General features: G+C 34.4%; 5 protein-coding genes across 5 annotated transcripts; 2 read left to right on the plus strand and 3 right to left on the minus strand.

Moving 5' to 3' along the window:
- Positions 1–257: 257 nt before the first annotated feature.
- On the minus strand, positions 258–2,153 carry PHYBLDRAFT_163355 (hypothetical protein; the record flags this gene model as incomplete). The annotated part of the gene is made up of 1 exon (XM_018434778.1): positions 258–2,153. One exon carries the CDS (start codon positions 2,151–2,153, stop codon positions 258–260), a length of 1,896 nt encoding a protein of 631 aa, XP_018296278.1.
- A 1,893-nt stretch (positions 2,154–4,046) lies between these two features.
- On the minus strand, positions 4,047–4,355 carry PHYBLDRAFT_140339 (hypothetical protein; the record flags this gene model as incomplete). The annotated part of the gene is made up of 2 exons (XM_018430387.1): positions 4,047–4,203; positions 4,276–4,355. The coding sequence occupies 2 exons, from the start codon at positions 4,353–4,355 to the stop codon at positions 4,047–4,049; spliced, it is 237 nt and encodes a 78-aa protein (XP_018296279.1).
- Positions 4,356–5,758: 1,403 nt separating this feature from the next.
- PHYBLDRAFT_71715 (hypothetical protein) lies at positions 5,759–9,788 on the plus strand (the record flags this gene model as incomplete). The annotated part of the gene is made up of 14 exons (XM_018442530.1): positions 5,759–5,951; positions 6,078–6,171; positions 6,465–6,744; positions 6,851–6,971; positions 7,136–7,254; positions 7,368–7,472; positions 7,541–7,687; positions 7,825–7,863; positions 7,997–8,134; positions 8,530–8,703; positions 8,822–8,882; positions 9,036–9,310; positions 9,462–9,546; positions 9,631–9,788. 14 exons carry the CDS (start codon positions 5,759–5,761, stop codon positions 9,786–9,788), a joined length of 1,989 nt encoding a protein of 662 aa, XP_018296280.1.
- A 627-nt stretch (positions 9,789–10,415) lies between these two features.
- On the plus strand, positions 10,416–12,273 carry PHYBLDRAFT_71714 (hypothetical protein; the record flags this gene model as incomplete). Its single annotated transcript, XM_018442529.1, has 6 exons — positions 10,416–10,484; positions 10,696–10,842; positions 10,946–11,080; positions 11,201–11,621; positions 11,744–11,877; positions 12,217–12,273. 6 exons carry the CDS (start codon positions 10,416–10,418, stop codon positions 12,271–12,273), a joined length of 963 nt encoding a protein of 320 aa, XP_018296281.1.
- Positions 12,274–12,623: 350 nt separating this feature from the next.
- PHYBLDRAFT_179491 (hypothetical protein) lies at positions 12,624–13,179 on the minus strand (the record flags this gene model as incomplete). The annotated part of the gene is made up of 2 exons (XM_018438153.1): positions 12,624–12,922; positions 13,005–13,179. The coding sequence occupies 2 exons, from the start codon at positions 13,177–13,179 to the stop codon at positions 12,882–12,884; spliced, it is 216 nt and encodes a 71-aa protein (XP_018296282.1). The 3' UTR covers positions 12,624–12,881.
- Positions 13,180–13,621: the final 442 nt, after the last annotated feature.

Here is a 13,621-nt window from a genome sequence, read left to right on the forward strand (position 1 = left end):
TACCACACCTTCCATTAAACACTCGACATTTCATGCCTACTTTTCTTAATATATACAGATATATATACAGATATATATATATCGGTCAAAATACAATTGTTTATCATTAATTTAAACTTTACTCTATCTATACATATGTGCATATATACATATTTAGTTAGAACCTTAACAAAAATGAAATATACTAATACTAATAATAATCATAATAATACATAATAAAAGAAAAAAAAAACGAATGAATAATCGCCGTATTTTTATCAGGCTAAACCTTCACACAATTTAGCCCAAAAGTCATTATCAGCAAATGAGGCCGTCTTGATAACATATTTGCTAACATGTGCACACATAAATTTCACATAACTTCTTATATCTGTAGGACCGTAACCTACTTTTTGACGTAGTTCGCCTATATATGAAGGGCTTACAGACACGTCTTGCAATCGAAACTCTACATCTCGGGTCGGAAGACACCTGTAGTATTCAAAAATGTATTCCATAGACACCTGTGAAATAGGTCCCTGTTTCCCTTCTCCTCCATTTATCCGATTAGAGTATGTAAGAAACCACGGGGAGATTGATGATATAGACCGACCGGTGTTTCCAACCACCATAGAAACACCTGGACCTTTAGTACCCTTGGCTTGCAGAAACTCTTTTGTCTGAACAAGAGTCACCATTCGAAGAGGTATTTGGGTCAAAACTACATCGTTCTTTGATTCGTAAAATGAAACACCATTGAACTGCAGGTGGCTGAATTCGGTGTGGCTCATGTCTAGACAGAATGCTTCTCTTCTGCTTGAAATAGGACCATACACCTTTGTCTCGACCAGGCGCATGTACTTGAGCCTTTTGCAGCGTTGCGAAATATAGAGAAATAGGTCTTTTTCTATGAATGCATCACCTACTTCTACTAAAGCCAAGTCATGTCGGCCCATACTTTCAAATGCATCATTACTCAAGTAAATACCATGCACTTTTAGTCGTAGTACCCTGAGAAATCTGCAGTGATTTAATAAGATATCTAGTTCAATAGACGAATTTGTCATGTCGATTGCCAGAACCACTAGGTTAGGAATATTTCCGAGAATGTTAGGAATCATACACTGACGGGTGATGGAGTCGTTGCTAGAAATCGACAGTCTTTCCAGCGATTTTGGAAAATATCTGAGACAATCATCAAAAGATTTTTCAGACTGCGTGGGATCAAGATTGTCGTCAAACATAAAGTAACGGATATTCTGCAAGGGAACGTAAAACTGGTCAAGACAGTTTTTAAAAAGAAAGCTTGTCCATTCTGACTTTGTTGTACTGGATGTCACAATTGTATTGAGATTTGAAAAGGCGTGAGGTAAAGCCTTGAGCATTGAAAGTGTTTGATCTTGGATGTCGTTAGATGTTTCAGCAATTGAAGTGTTTCTCCACTCCATCAGATAGACTTTTGGATACTTTCGAGCGAAATAATACAGCCATCTGAGGTCTGTGGTATTTATACGAAACTTGACTACTGTAAGATGGTCCATTGGGGCTGCTTTGAGCATGTATTCCAAGTCGCGCTGATTAAGGATGTCGAGATCAACGGTAAGAAATAACTCCTGAAGCTGAGGGAGGCAACTGTGAAGTTCTTCTAGATCTCTAAGTGTGTATAGTGGTCTTTCACTTGTGTAATCCTTGGTATAGTCCAGGTGTTGAAGGTTCGGTAGTTTCGATAGGACTTTGATAAAAATCTCTGGGATGTCAATTGAGTCTTCACCTTTTGTGAATACCTTGAGTCGTGTCAAGGATGACCAGCAACTCCAGTCTGTTGTTGAATTGACGAGAGATCCGGTCAGACTGGCATCAAATATCTTGAGGAAATCGAGACCTTGGAAATGTCTCTGAAGTAATCGCAGGCTCTTATCATCAATTGAGAGTGAGGAAGAGAGTGTCAGATCGAGTACATAGTCCCCACAGGTTTTGTATATGTCATCTTGTCCGCCGACTGGACTAAAAAATTTGTGCTTATTTAAAGGAGTTATTTGGATTCGCTTCCACTGTGTCTCTCGCATCAATTCATTCCATTTTCGGAAAATAGTTCCACTCAAACGCCATTCTTTGGGTGTTAACTTGTTCGCTATTGCAATAAGAATTTCAGTTGGGAGTTCGGAGAAACCCATTATTATAATAGATAGGTTTAAACGATCAGTAAGCTCGTGAGCAAATAACTTCAGAAGAAAAGAGAGAAAAGGGAAAAGAAATAAAGAGAGAGAGAGAGAGAGAGATTCAAGTGGAGTTAGAGACGGAAATGGGGTATTAAGAGTGAAGAATGGATAACAAGGTTTACATTTTAATTCTTGTTCTTTTGGTAATTTAAAATGTTTATTGTATTGAAACTAGCCATTTCTTTTCTGCGTGCATAGATCTGTAGTTTGACTGACTACAAATCATTGTTTGGCTTTGGAGCCAAATGTCTACACCACTCAACGAAATTGAAATCCAACAAAAATCCTGTTTTATAAAAAATAATCATATCCTACACAGTGATCTTGGTACTATCTTTTATGTATATAATATTATCTATAAAATATGATTATTAAGTATTTATATGGATAAATGCCCTCAGAATTCATGTTACATATTACATATAACATATGCATCAATGGTATTCGCCCGCATACGGACCAAACTCATCCAAGAATGGGAAAAATGTCAAGAGCTACATATACAGTCAGTCACCTACTTTACATAAAGCTCCATCTGCCTATTAGTTTTTACTTTGTACCAAAAAATTATTTTTGACTCTAAACGTTTGCAGTGTTCGAATGAAAGGGATAAAAAGAAAGCAAATGTTCCAAAGAAGATTTAACATTATATTAGATAGAGAGATTTTAACACCAAGCATAGTTTTCTAATGATCCTATTTTCAATTTTGTCTCATGTCCACAACAGTGTAATTGCCTTTACTCATTATTCTATTTTTTTAAGTTTAAAAGTGTGCACTTTTTAGAGGGGATTTTAGTAGTGGTTTATTTTGCTTAGATTTTTGGACAGTTGATTGAATTAAGCATTCATATTGCTCTATCTGGATCGAAAAAAAAAGCATTCTACTTTAGATAACTTGCCTTCTATGCCGAAGAGCACCATTAAGTTTAAATGATCTTTTCTTCTTTACTAAAAATAAAATTCTACTTATACGTTGTTTCTCTTCATAGATTCTGCTGAAGGGGCTGCTTCATCTGCTTGTGGACAATATCGTATTTTTCCTTATTGAAAATATTAATTATATATATATATGTATATATCTTTATTTTCTGGCTTTTACTTATTAGTTAATACCGTCTTGAAATATACGCGGGTTTATTTCTTAATAGTAGCTGGGTCCCTATTGTGTCTACTTGTACAAAAAAAGAAAGGAATTGTTTTTTGTGTCCTGGAGCATAAAGTGCACAGGCCACTTTAGAGTAACCTACAAATCGCCGTTATTAAAACTTGTACTCCGTCTTTAAAGTTATTACTACACCGATCAAGGCCAAACCCTTCATTCCTCTTTTTGCTTCTTTAATTCCTTACTTCTTTATTTTACTTTGCAAAGGTCTTTTGCACATTCGTTGTTTAATTTTTTTTGGCTGCTATTTCTGATGTAGAACAGTTACACAATCCCACTAAAAAATAATATACAACTATGTCACTGCTCTGACGTGGGAGGCAAAAAACACCCCTGGCAAAAAAAGCGCAGTCCCAAACTTTAATCGCAGACTGCGGGTATATCAAAATAAAGCCCATTCAACCGACACGGTTTTCTTCTCTTTAGCTTTTTTTATACTCTGGAGACGGGTACCCCCTGATTGCCTGTAGTTGAGTTTGACGCGCTACCTATGGGTGATTGGGAGACATTCTTTTTCCATTCTGTGCAGGAAAAAGTGGAAGTGCGTCGTCTCTAGCTTCTTAGTTAATTCTTAGAGGCGCAGATCAACATTGTTCTGAATTGTGAATTTAATTGTATAATTTCTGAAACAATGGCGACGAGCAATGTTTAAAAAAAGCTGCCGCCGAGTTAGCATCATGAAAGTTTATTGAGTGGAGGACGGGGAGGAAGTGGAGTTTACTGCCGACTCTTCATGAAATCCTTGTTCGAAGCTCTCTGGAACTGACGGTGTTGCTTGGTAGTCGAACACGCTGGACCCTGCTACTTTGTGGTAGGTTTCTCTGGTACGTTCGCAGGCCCTTCTCAGTGATGAGATAGGGTAGTTGGGATGAACCCGGTTGTTGTCTTACGCCACGGATTAACACCATTCCCACACCTCCTTCGCTACCAAGTCAGGTTTATGTCCTGAGGGAGATTGAGCCGCGTAATGCGGGGACAAAGAACTTGGTGTCATGCTTTTTATTTTTTTACTCATGTAAAAAAACATTAAGTGAAATCATATAAAGTAAAATAGCTTCTTTATGTATATCTTTAATGAATAAATAAAAATAATTTTTAAACTGTTGTTGACTCTAATAAAAAAACACGCGTTCAAACTTTTTTTACTTGATTGAAGAGGTTAATGTTGTAAATAGGAAGTCTCATTAGCAGGAAAAGTTAATCTAGATAAAGATTCCTGAAGATTAATATAATATAATATGGGTGTTCTTATCATTGTGTTGATTATCGTGTTTGATTATATAGGTCATTTTTATCTATAAAGTCTATAAGGAAAACTCGGGATAGTTCTTGAGAATGTCAAATGCGCGAAATGTATAACTGAATTTAGCTAATGTGGATGGACATTGTAAAGAGGTTGTATTGAAATGAGAGAAAAAGAATAAGAAAAGGGAAAAATGGAGAGGCGAGAGATGAGACGGAATAAAGAAATGTGTGTTTGAAAGAGAGACAAAAAGATGTGATGTAGATTGAATACACAAGTAGTGCCTTTATTGTATTTATATAAACTGTGCACGAAAAGGCCCAATTTAGATGTATTTATGAAGCAAATGTTGTTGTCTACAAAAAAAAATATGCTTTGAATAGCAATTAATAATTGGTACCCTCTATTCGTTATTGCATAGACGTGCGTGCAATTAGGCTCACAGTGTAAAATATGATTTGAATTCAAATAAGAAGATTGAACAAAATACTGACGCATTACAGAATATATCCTTCGATACCGTCCATTTTCTTTAAGCTACTATTATGGTTTATTATTATTTTTCACTTAACACTTGAGGAGACTGAGAAAGATGTTTTTTAACCAAGAAAGGACAAACCATTAAACCGAGATCAATAGAAGAATAAGAAGCTTCTCCTACATCTTGCCGTATATAAACTATTTAATAAAAATGCTTTCTGAAAGTGTTCAACCTGTTCAAAAAAGCATTTCATTTTGGTAATACTTACTGAGTAATAATAGTGGTAATTATGATCGAATATTATAAGCAAGATACATAAAAAAAAGAAAGATTCAATGGGTATCAGCCATCGTTTTTAAACAAATGTCCAACCACCTGGACTTATAGCTGGCACTGCCAATCTTTAGCACAATAGAACAAATCTGCTTATATTATGTTAATTGATATACAAATGTATAAAGTCTGTTGTTCGTTCAATCATTTATTAACGTTTGATCATAATTCATCTCTCTCTCTCTTTTACGGTACTACCCCGGCCAGCCCTTGCTTGAAAAAAAATATATATAATCGGTATCCCAAAAGTAGTAAAAGTAGCTTTACGAGTCACGAAACCCTTGCTTCTTTGTAACCTTTACAGATAAGCTTATTTGTACCTTGATACGATTTACCTGTAATGACAAGTCGAATCAAGTCATTGGCCACCATTACGGCAAGAGCAAATGTGCTTTTGCATCAGTCACTACGAAGCTCTATTCAATGTCGAGTTCCGATTACAGCCAGAACAATACCCCGTCGAACATTTCGCACTACCGGAATCTACAGAGATCAGCATCTCCAGGGCTATAAAGATGCTGACAGATACCATGGTGAGTCAAAAGTTTATTTTACTTTATTCTATTTTCTATTTTGGAAATTTTGAATTAATTTTTTTAAAAAAAAAAGGAAAAGGAAAAGGCAAAGTAATAATTATATATGATATTCTTTTTAAATAGGTGATTATCCAACTCGAACCCATCGTTGTGGTGAGTTGCGTGCGTCAGACGAAGGAAAGCGAGTGGTTCTCAATGGTTGGGCACAGTCATCAAGGTAAATAATAATAATAATAATAGTAGTAGTAGTAGTAGTAGTAGTGACATGTTCATGTTTTTACATTATTCGGATGGTAGAGTTACAACTTCATCACAGCCATATATACATACATGTAGACAAGCAATAACTTACTATGAAAACGAAAACAAGACTAATTATTTGAAGAATAAATCTATTAAATCTATTATTAACTTTACCCTTAATCATCTTCTATTGTTTTTTTTTGTGTAATCAATATGACCTTCTCCACATATACACACGCACATATATATATATATATATATATATAGAGCACTTTCCCAAGATTTGATTTTCCTTCCTCTTCGTGACGCTTCTGGTACTACTCAACTCGTTTATCGTACCGGGCAGCAGGCGGCTGAATTGAGGAGCCAGATTCAAGGCTTGGGCGCCGAGAGCGTGATTTGTGCTCAAGGTATCGTACGCAGGCGCCCAGACGGAATGGCAAATGCCAAGCAAGGAACAGGTGAAATCGAGGTTGAAATCGAAAAACTCTATTGCCTCAACCCAGCATCTCCCAACCTACCATTCTGGCCCAACCAACCTCAGCTTGTACGTATATCATATTTTACTTTGGCTTACATATATCTTAAATGATATTAGTAGTAAAAAAAAAAAGAGAGAAAAAAAATTGAAAGATCCTAATATTTTGGCTTAGCCTAATGAAGAGGTACGTCTTCGTTACCGCTATCTTGATCTCCGCCGCCAAGAACTTCAAGATAATATTCGGCTTCGTTCTTTAACAGCAGCCACTGTACGACAACACTTGGTATCAAACGGTTAGTGATAAAAAAAAATAGAAGGGAAAAAACAAACAAACCAAAAAAAAAAAAAAAGGGGGGGGGATTTGCTATGTGTACCTACTTTCACAAAGACTGTGCGTTTGTTTATGTTGGTAATTTGGGCTTAGTGATTTAAGTATCTATTATTATGATTATATTAGGGTTTGTTGAGATTGAAACACCAATGCTTTTCAAATCCACACCTGAGGGTGCCCGTGAGTTCATTGTGCCTACACGAAAGAAGGGTGCATTTTATGCACTTCCTCAAAGTCCTCAACAGGTGTGTACCGAAATTCCAGAAAAAGAAAAAGAAATGACAATTTGTAGTACATAAATTTAATACCATGACAACAATAACAATAACAATAATGACAATGACAATGACGATAACAGCACAAGCAAATGCTGATGGCAGCTGGATTTGACCGATACTTTCAAATCGCACGTTGTTTCAGAGATGAAGATTTACGTGCTGACAGACAGCCTGAATTCACACAGGTACATAGTCATTATGATTATTATAATACTAATACTAATTATGTCATTATTACTGTTACTCTATGTAGATTGATCTGGAAATGTCTTTTGTAACTCCCAAAGATATTCAGCATATCATCGAAGGCATGGTCACTAGCATTTGGGACAAGGCTCTTGGTGTAAAGTTGACAAAGGATTCATTTCCTCATATGACTTATGCCGAGGCTATGACAAATGTGGGTAAATTAACTTTCTATTTGTATTTATTCATATACTATATTAATATGATTAAGATATGAAACAAGAAACAAAGAAGAAGAATATTGATAACAATATCCCGTTTTATACATATACGTATTTTTAAATCAACAAGTATGGATCGGATAAGCCTGATGTGCGGTTTGATATGAAGGTAGGCCAATAATAGTAATCTATATATATAGAATTTGCTTTGCTTTGCTTTGCTTTGCTTTGCTTTGTTTTTTAAATTTATCTTTAATCTCTAAAACAATAACAATAACAATACCATTTATACCAACCATAAGATTTCAGAGATCGGGTCTTCTTTTGCAGATGTTGTTGGAGACAATGCTTTGGATTGCATGGTCATCAAGCAAGGAACCTCTCTGTCTGGAAAAGAATTAAAAGCCATGCAAAAGACTTTGGATATTGAGAATGAAAAGGTAAGCAATCCCAATTAGCATATTTTCTTTACTTTCATATATACATATATATATATATACATTCATCGCCACTATCTTTATCAATTATCAATATAATTATCATTATTACTGTTACTGTTATTATCAATAAATCAAGAACAAGTATATAAAGACTTTTTATATAAATACCATCTAAATTTGTATTTGTATTATTATTTTTTTTATAAAAAAAATGAAATTATAAAAGGTATATGATACACACACATAATAGGATCTATAGATAGAACGAAAAGAACTTGTTTTGGATATTCACAAAGCCAACCCATTACTATTATGATTATTATTGCTGTTGTTTATATTTTTTATTATCATTATAATTATAATTGTCGTTATTATTATTATTATGTTCTTCATAGGGATTTGCGTTTGTCAAGATCAATGAGAACAATATTGATGCATGGCCAGCTAAATGTGGTGGTACCTTACGCCAATCTACTCAGATTGCTACCTCTGTTCCTGGCCTGAACAAAGATTTGGGTATTGAGCAGGGTGATCTGGTAATAGTCCACACCAGACCTCGGTATCTCTATGTAAGTTTTATTTTATTTTATTCTTAATTGCCAGAAATTTGTACAATAAAATACAATACGTTATAATAAAAAATAAACTTAACCCTGACATTTGGTATTTGTCTTTTTTTTTTAACAGGGTGGAAATACTTTGATGGGCCGTGTTAGATTGCATGCAGCCAGTCTGATGCAGGAGAAAGGTACGATTGATATATCGATGTACATCTCTATACACACAGACAGATAGAAAGATAGACAGATGTATAGATCAACTTGAGAGGAGTAACAAATACTTGGTGTATTTACTTGGTTTACTTTATTTCGCGCATAAAAATCTAATGTGTATTATGTAGGCCTTTTGAAGTTGGATAAAGAAAAGTTCAAGTTCCTTTGGGTTGAATCCTTCCCTCTGTTTACACCTGATGAACAGGGCATTCGTACCTGGCAGTCAACCCATCATCCCTTTACCGCACCCTTTAACGAGGATATTGCATTGCTTTCTACAGAACCAGCCAAGGTTCGGGGCCAGCATTACGATCTTGTGCTGAATGGTATGGAGATTGGTGGAGGATCTATTCGTATTCATTCACCTGTAATGCAAACCTATATTTTCGAAAAGGTGCTCCAGGTATGTGTGACATATCCAAAATATACATATTTATATACATATACAAATATACAAATTTAGAAATATAAAAAGTAAAAAAAAAAGAAAAAGAGTGGCTGAAGTTGAGCTATTCTATGCTAAGTTAAGCTAAGTTATTTTATTTTATTTTTAGCTCGAGAAGCATGAATACAGTCGATTTGATCATTTGATTGATGCCTTGGGTGGTGGCTGTCCTCCTCACGGTGGCATTGCTCTTGGTTAGTTCATTTGATTTGACTCAATTGAATTGAATTCAGTTGAATTAGTCAATTGCCTTTTATTTATTTATGTGTGTATTTTAGGGTTTGATCGTCTAATGGCCATCCTTTGTGACGCCCCATCAATTAGAGATGTAATCGCTTTTCCAAAGGCGGCTGGTGGAAAGGACTTTGTGGTCAATAGTCCTTCTGAAGTAACGACAGGTCAGCTTGAGGAATATGGACTTCGACTGGCAGAGTAAAGTATACTATAATGGATCAAGGGGAGTGTTATTGTTATTGGTTCTTCTTTTTCGAGTCATTCCAATGTGTACTCTAGTGCTTATTGTACAGTCAAACTAAACTGTCATAAAATATACATCTATTTCAAAAAAACCTTGTTACTATAAACTTTACCCCGTAATACGTTGTACAGTATTAGACAAAGGTGTCCCAAGGCTTATATTCCTTCTTCTTTTCCTTTTTATATATCTATCTATCTATCTAACATTATTTATTTATTTGTATCTATGTAGCCATAGAACTGTGACTTTTGCTTGTCTTTTTTTTTCTTCTTTTCTTTTTTACACAGCCCAAAAACAATGCCAAGTGCTAAATACTAGTAACCATAGCAACAACAACAATAATAATCCTCATCTTTCCGTTCTATTCAACTTGGCTTTTTTTTTCTTCCTTGATAGTTCAGCATCTCCCTCTTTCTCCCTCTTTTCTTTTCTTTTCTTTTTTTCCCTCTTTTATTTTCCTTCTTCTTCTTGCTCTTGCTCTTCTTGCTCTTGTTCTTATATCTATATCTATATATTATATTTAATTTACTACCAGATACTTAAAATTATTTCTTAATACAAGCAAGCAAACTTAAAAAAATAAAGATGCCGATCCTTAAGAACACCCTTGCAAAAGAAAACATGTTTTTTCTCTGTACATCTGGAATAGCATATGTATGTATAAACGAAAGAGAAACCAGGATCGAAAAAGAAAAAGAAAGCAACAACAACAACAACAACAGCAGTAGTAACCATAGTAACAGCAGTAACAACTACGACTACAACAGAGATTCAATACATAACAGTAGCAGCAGAGAATATATATATAAAAACAAGAATGAGGACTATAGTCACAATATTTAATTCTTCTTCTTTTTATGTGTAGTGTGGTTGGATTATTGCCTTTGGATCAGCCTGTGACCTTAAGGTTCAGAGTGGACTGACTTGGTGGGTGATTATCTACGAGCTTTTATTGACGAGCGTCATTACACATTTGACCTTTTCTGGTCTATTCATGCAATACCGACTGGCAGTAAGAATCAATAATAACTTAATATATATAAATATTTGGTTATTGAAATTTAACAGAAATTAATATTATTATTATTATTATTATTATTTTTTAAAAAAAAAAGGTATTGACATTTTTGGCTGCAAGTATTTCACTATTATCACAACAAATTGAAATTAGTCTGTTGGAAGCAAAATTACTCGATGATAGTGCACAAAAAGCCAAGGCAGCAGGATTGATTATATTGATCATAATTCGAGTAAGTGCATATACAAATACCTACTTACTTTTCCGTTTTTTTTTTTTTCAAAGAAAATAATAATTATTAACTATTTATTTTTATTTTTATTTTTCTTGGTGGTGGTGGTAAATGATTTAGTTTGTCTGGGTCATTGTTTTTGGCAGTGAATCGGATAGTGCAGTCAGCCACAGCTTAGCTCGGCTTGTGTCCAGAAATAACTCGGTCACACAAAGCCCAAGCAGGCGAATTGATCCTGCCGACATGTCGAGCGAAAAGATATTTTACCGAGACAATTCAATCACAAGAAGAAGCATGAACCTTTTGCCCAACTCGAACTCGAGTCCAATTCAGAGTCCTCCTCACACATTCTCGTACAATAGTACCGGCCCACACAACGACATTAATCCTACTACTACCAATGCTACTAATACTGCCAATACTACTTCTAATCCTACGTCACCTTATCTCGAAAACGTGGCAAGTGACGCTGTGCCTTCAATGGTGCACGGTCCGCTGGAGCCAATGGAGTACACAGAACGTGTTGAAGCACTTCACGCTTGTAAGTTATTAATAATAAAAAACAAAAAAAAAATATGATTTCTAATCACATACATACTATATACATACATAAATACGTACGTACGTATTTTTATCTATTTATTCTTTCATACATATTAATAGATCAAGCCAATCGTGATGACCCAACTGAGTTGAGCTTTGAAAAGTTTGAAACATTGGAAATTGCAAGTCGAGCAGGCAATTGGTGGCAAGCACGTAAAATGGATGGCACTGTTGGTATTATCCCTAGCAACTATGTAAGCTTCATTTTCCCTTTATCTTATCGATCTTTGTGACCAATGAATGACTAAAAAAAAATCCCACCAATACTAATGATGATAATGTTGATTATGAATATTTACTTCTTTAGTTTGCACCTGTCTAATAAACATATATACATATAAATTATTATTATTTTTATATATGTATATGTTATATGTACAAACACTCTCCCACTCCCACACACAAACAAACAAACAAACATACACAAATACATGTATAGGTACATTATATAATCCTTAGTGATGTATATTATTAATATTATTTTATTTTATTTTATTATTTCTTATTCTTATTCTTATTTTGAATTTTGCAAGCATAGAAATAACAACAAGTGTATCAATGCCATTTTAGCAAATGAATTTCAAGATTGATTTTGATTTTAGGTTTTCTCTTTTTTTTTCACGTGAAATATATAATGTTTATATATTATATATATTATTTAAGAAAAAAAAAATAAGTATGAATAAGTCTAATAGGGTGTAAGGTAGTAGGGTTTAAGTGTGTAAAATAAAAAAGATAAAGGGGGGTATGAAAAATAAAAATAAAAATAAAAAGATAAGAAGACGAAGAAGAAGAAGAAAGATATTTGAAGAATTAAGAACAAGAGGAAGTATGTTGAATAAAGAATAAACTATCAAAGTGTGTGTATATATACATATATACGCCATATTTTGATACATATTTTTTTCTTGGATTCTTGGATTTGATTTCTTGGCCATTTCCCTTCTTATTCTTGATTTTATTCTTCATTATTTTCTTCTGGTCCTTCGTTTCTTGTTGTTCTTACTGTCGTTGTTATTGTTTGTTTGTCTGTGAATTTATAATGTCTCTGTGTGTAATCGTATTTGTAGGTGTGGTGAGAGATTCTTTCCTGTTCAATCTGTACAATTGAAGGAAAGTAGAAAGCGGTGATAATGATAATGATAATATATAAAAGAAAAGATAGGAATTCGATTGACAAGTTTGGCTACCGGAGCTGTCATTGTTGTTGTTGTTGTTGTTGCTGTTGTTTGATTAATGCTTGGATTTAATGTCTTTTCAATTTTTTTTTTGAATTTTCTTCTTTTTTTTTCTTCTTCTTTCGTTCTTTAATGCTGGGGACTGCTTTCTTGTGCTGGTGTGGGATCGATGAATTCCGGGAATGAGACGTAGGTTCGTTCAAAGGCAGACAGGTCGCTTGGGCTTTTGATTGTGTCGGTCATAGCAGGAGGCTTGGGCTGGCTAGTCAGTTTAGCAGTCAAGAACGTAAGACGGTCACGAAGAGCCAATTGAAGCATTTTAAGAAGTTAGACAGGGTGAAAGAAGGTTAGAAAAAGAGAAAGAAAGAAAGAGAAGAGGAAGAGACAAAGACTGAAGTGAAGCGAATTAAAGTGAATTGGATTTCTGATGTAAAATCTTTTATATATATATTTATATTTTATATATAAATTCGTGCATGTATTTAAAATATATACTTGTATTTAAAATACTTATTTTATTTATTTATTTATTTATTTATATACTTAAAATGTGCTGAATGGGAAGGGCAGTTGAAAGAAACAAGAAAACTTGATAAAGTAACACAGCGACACACAGCCAACAAAAAGGAAATTCACGATTATGTCTGTATATATCGTCTATACTGTAAATTGTAATATAGCGTAGTGCGTGCGTGCGTGCGTGCGTGCGTGCGTGTGTGAGAGAGATTGTGGCATTCAAAGATCGTCTTAATCGGGTATT

The sequence above is a fragment of the Phycomyces blakesleeanus genome (assembly GCF_001638985.1).
Source record: "Phycomyces blakesleeanus NRRL 1555(-) unplaced genomic scaffold PHYBLscaffold_3, whole genome shotgun sequence".
NCBI lineage: Eukaryota > Fungi > Mucoromycota > Mucoromycetes > Mucorales > Phycomycetaceae > Phycomyces > Phycomyces blakesleeanus.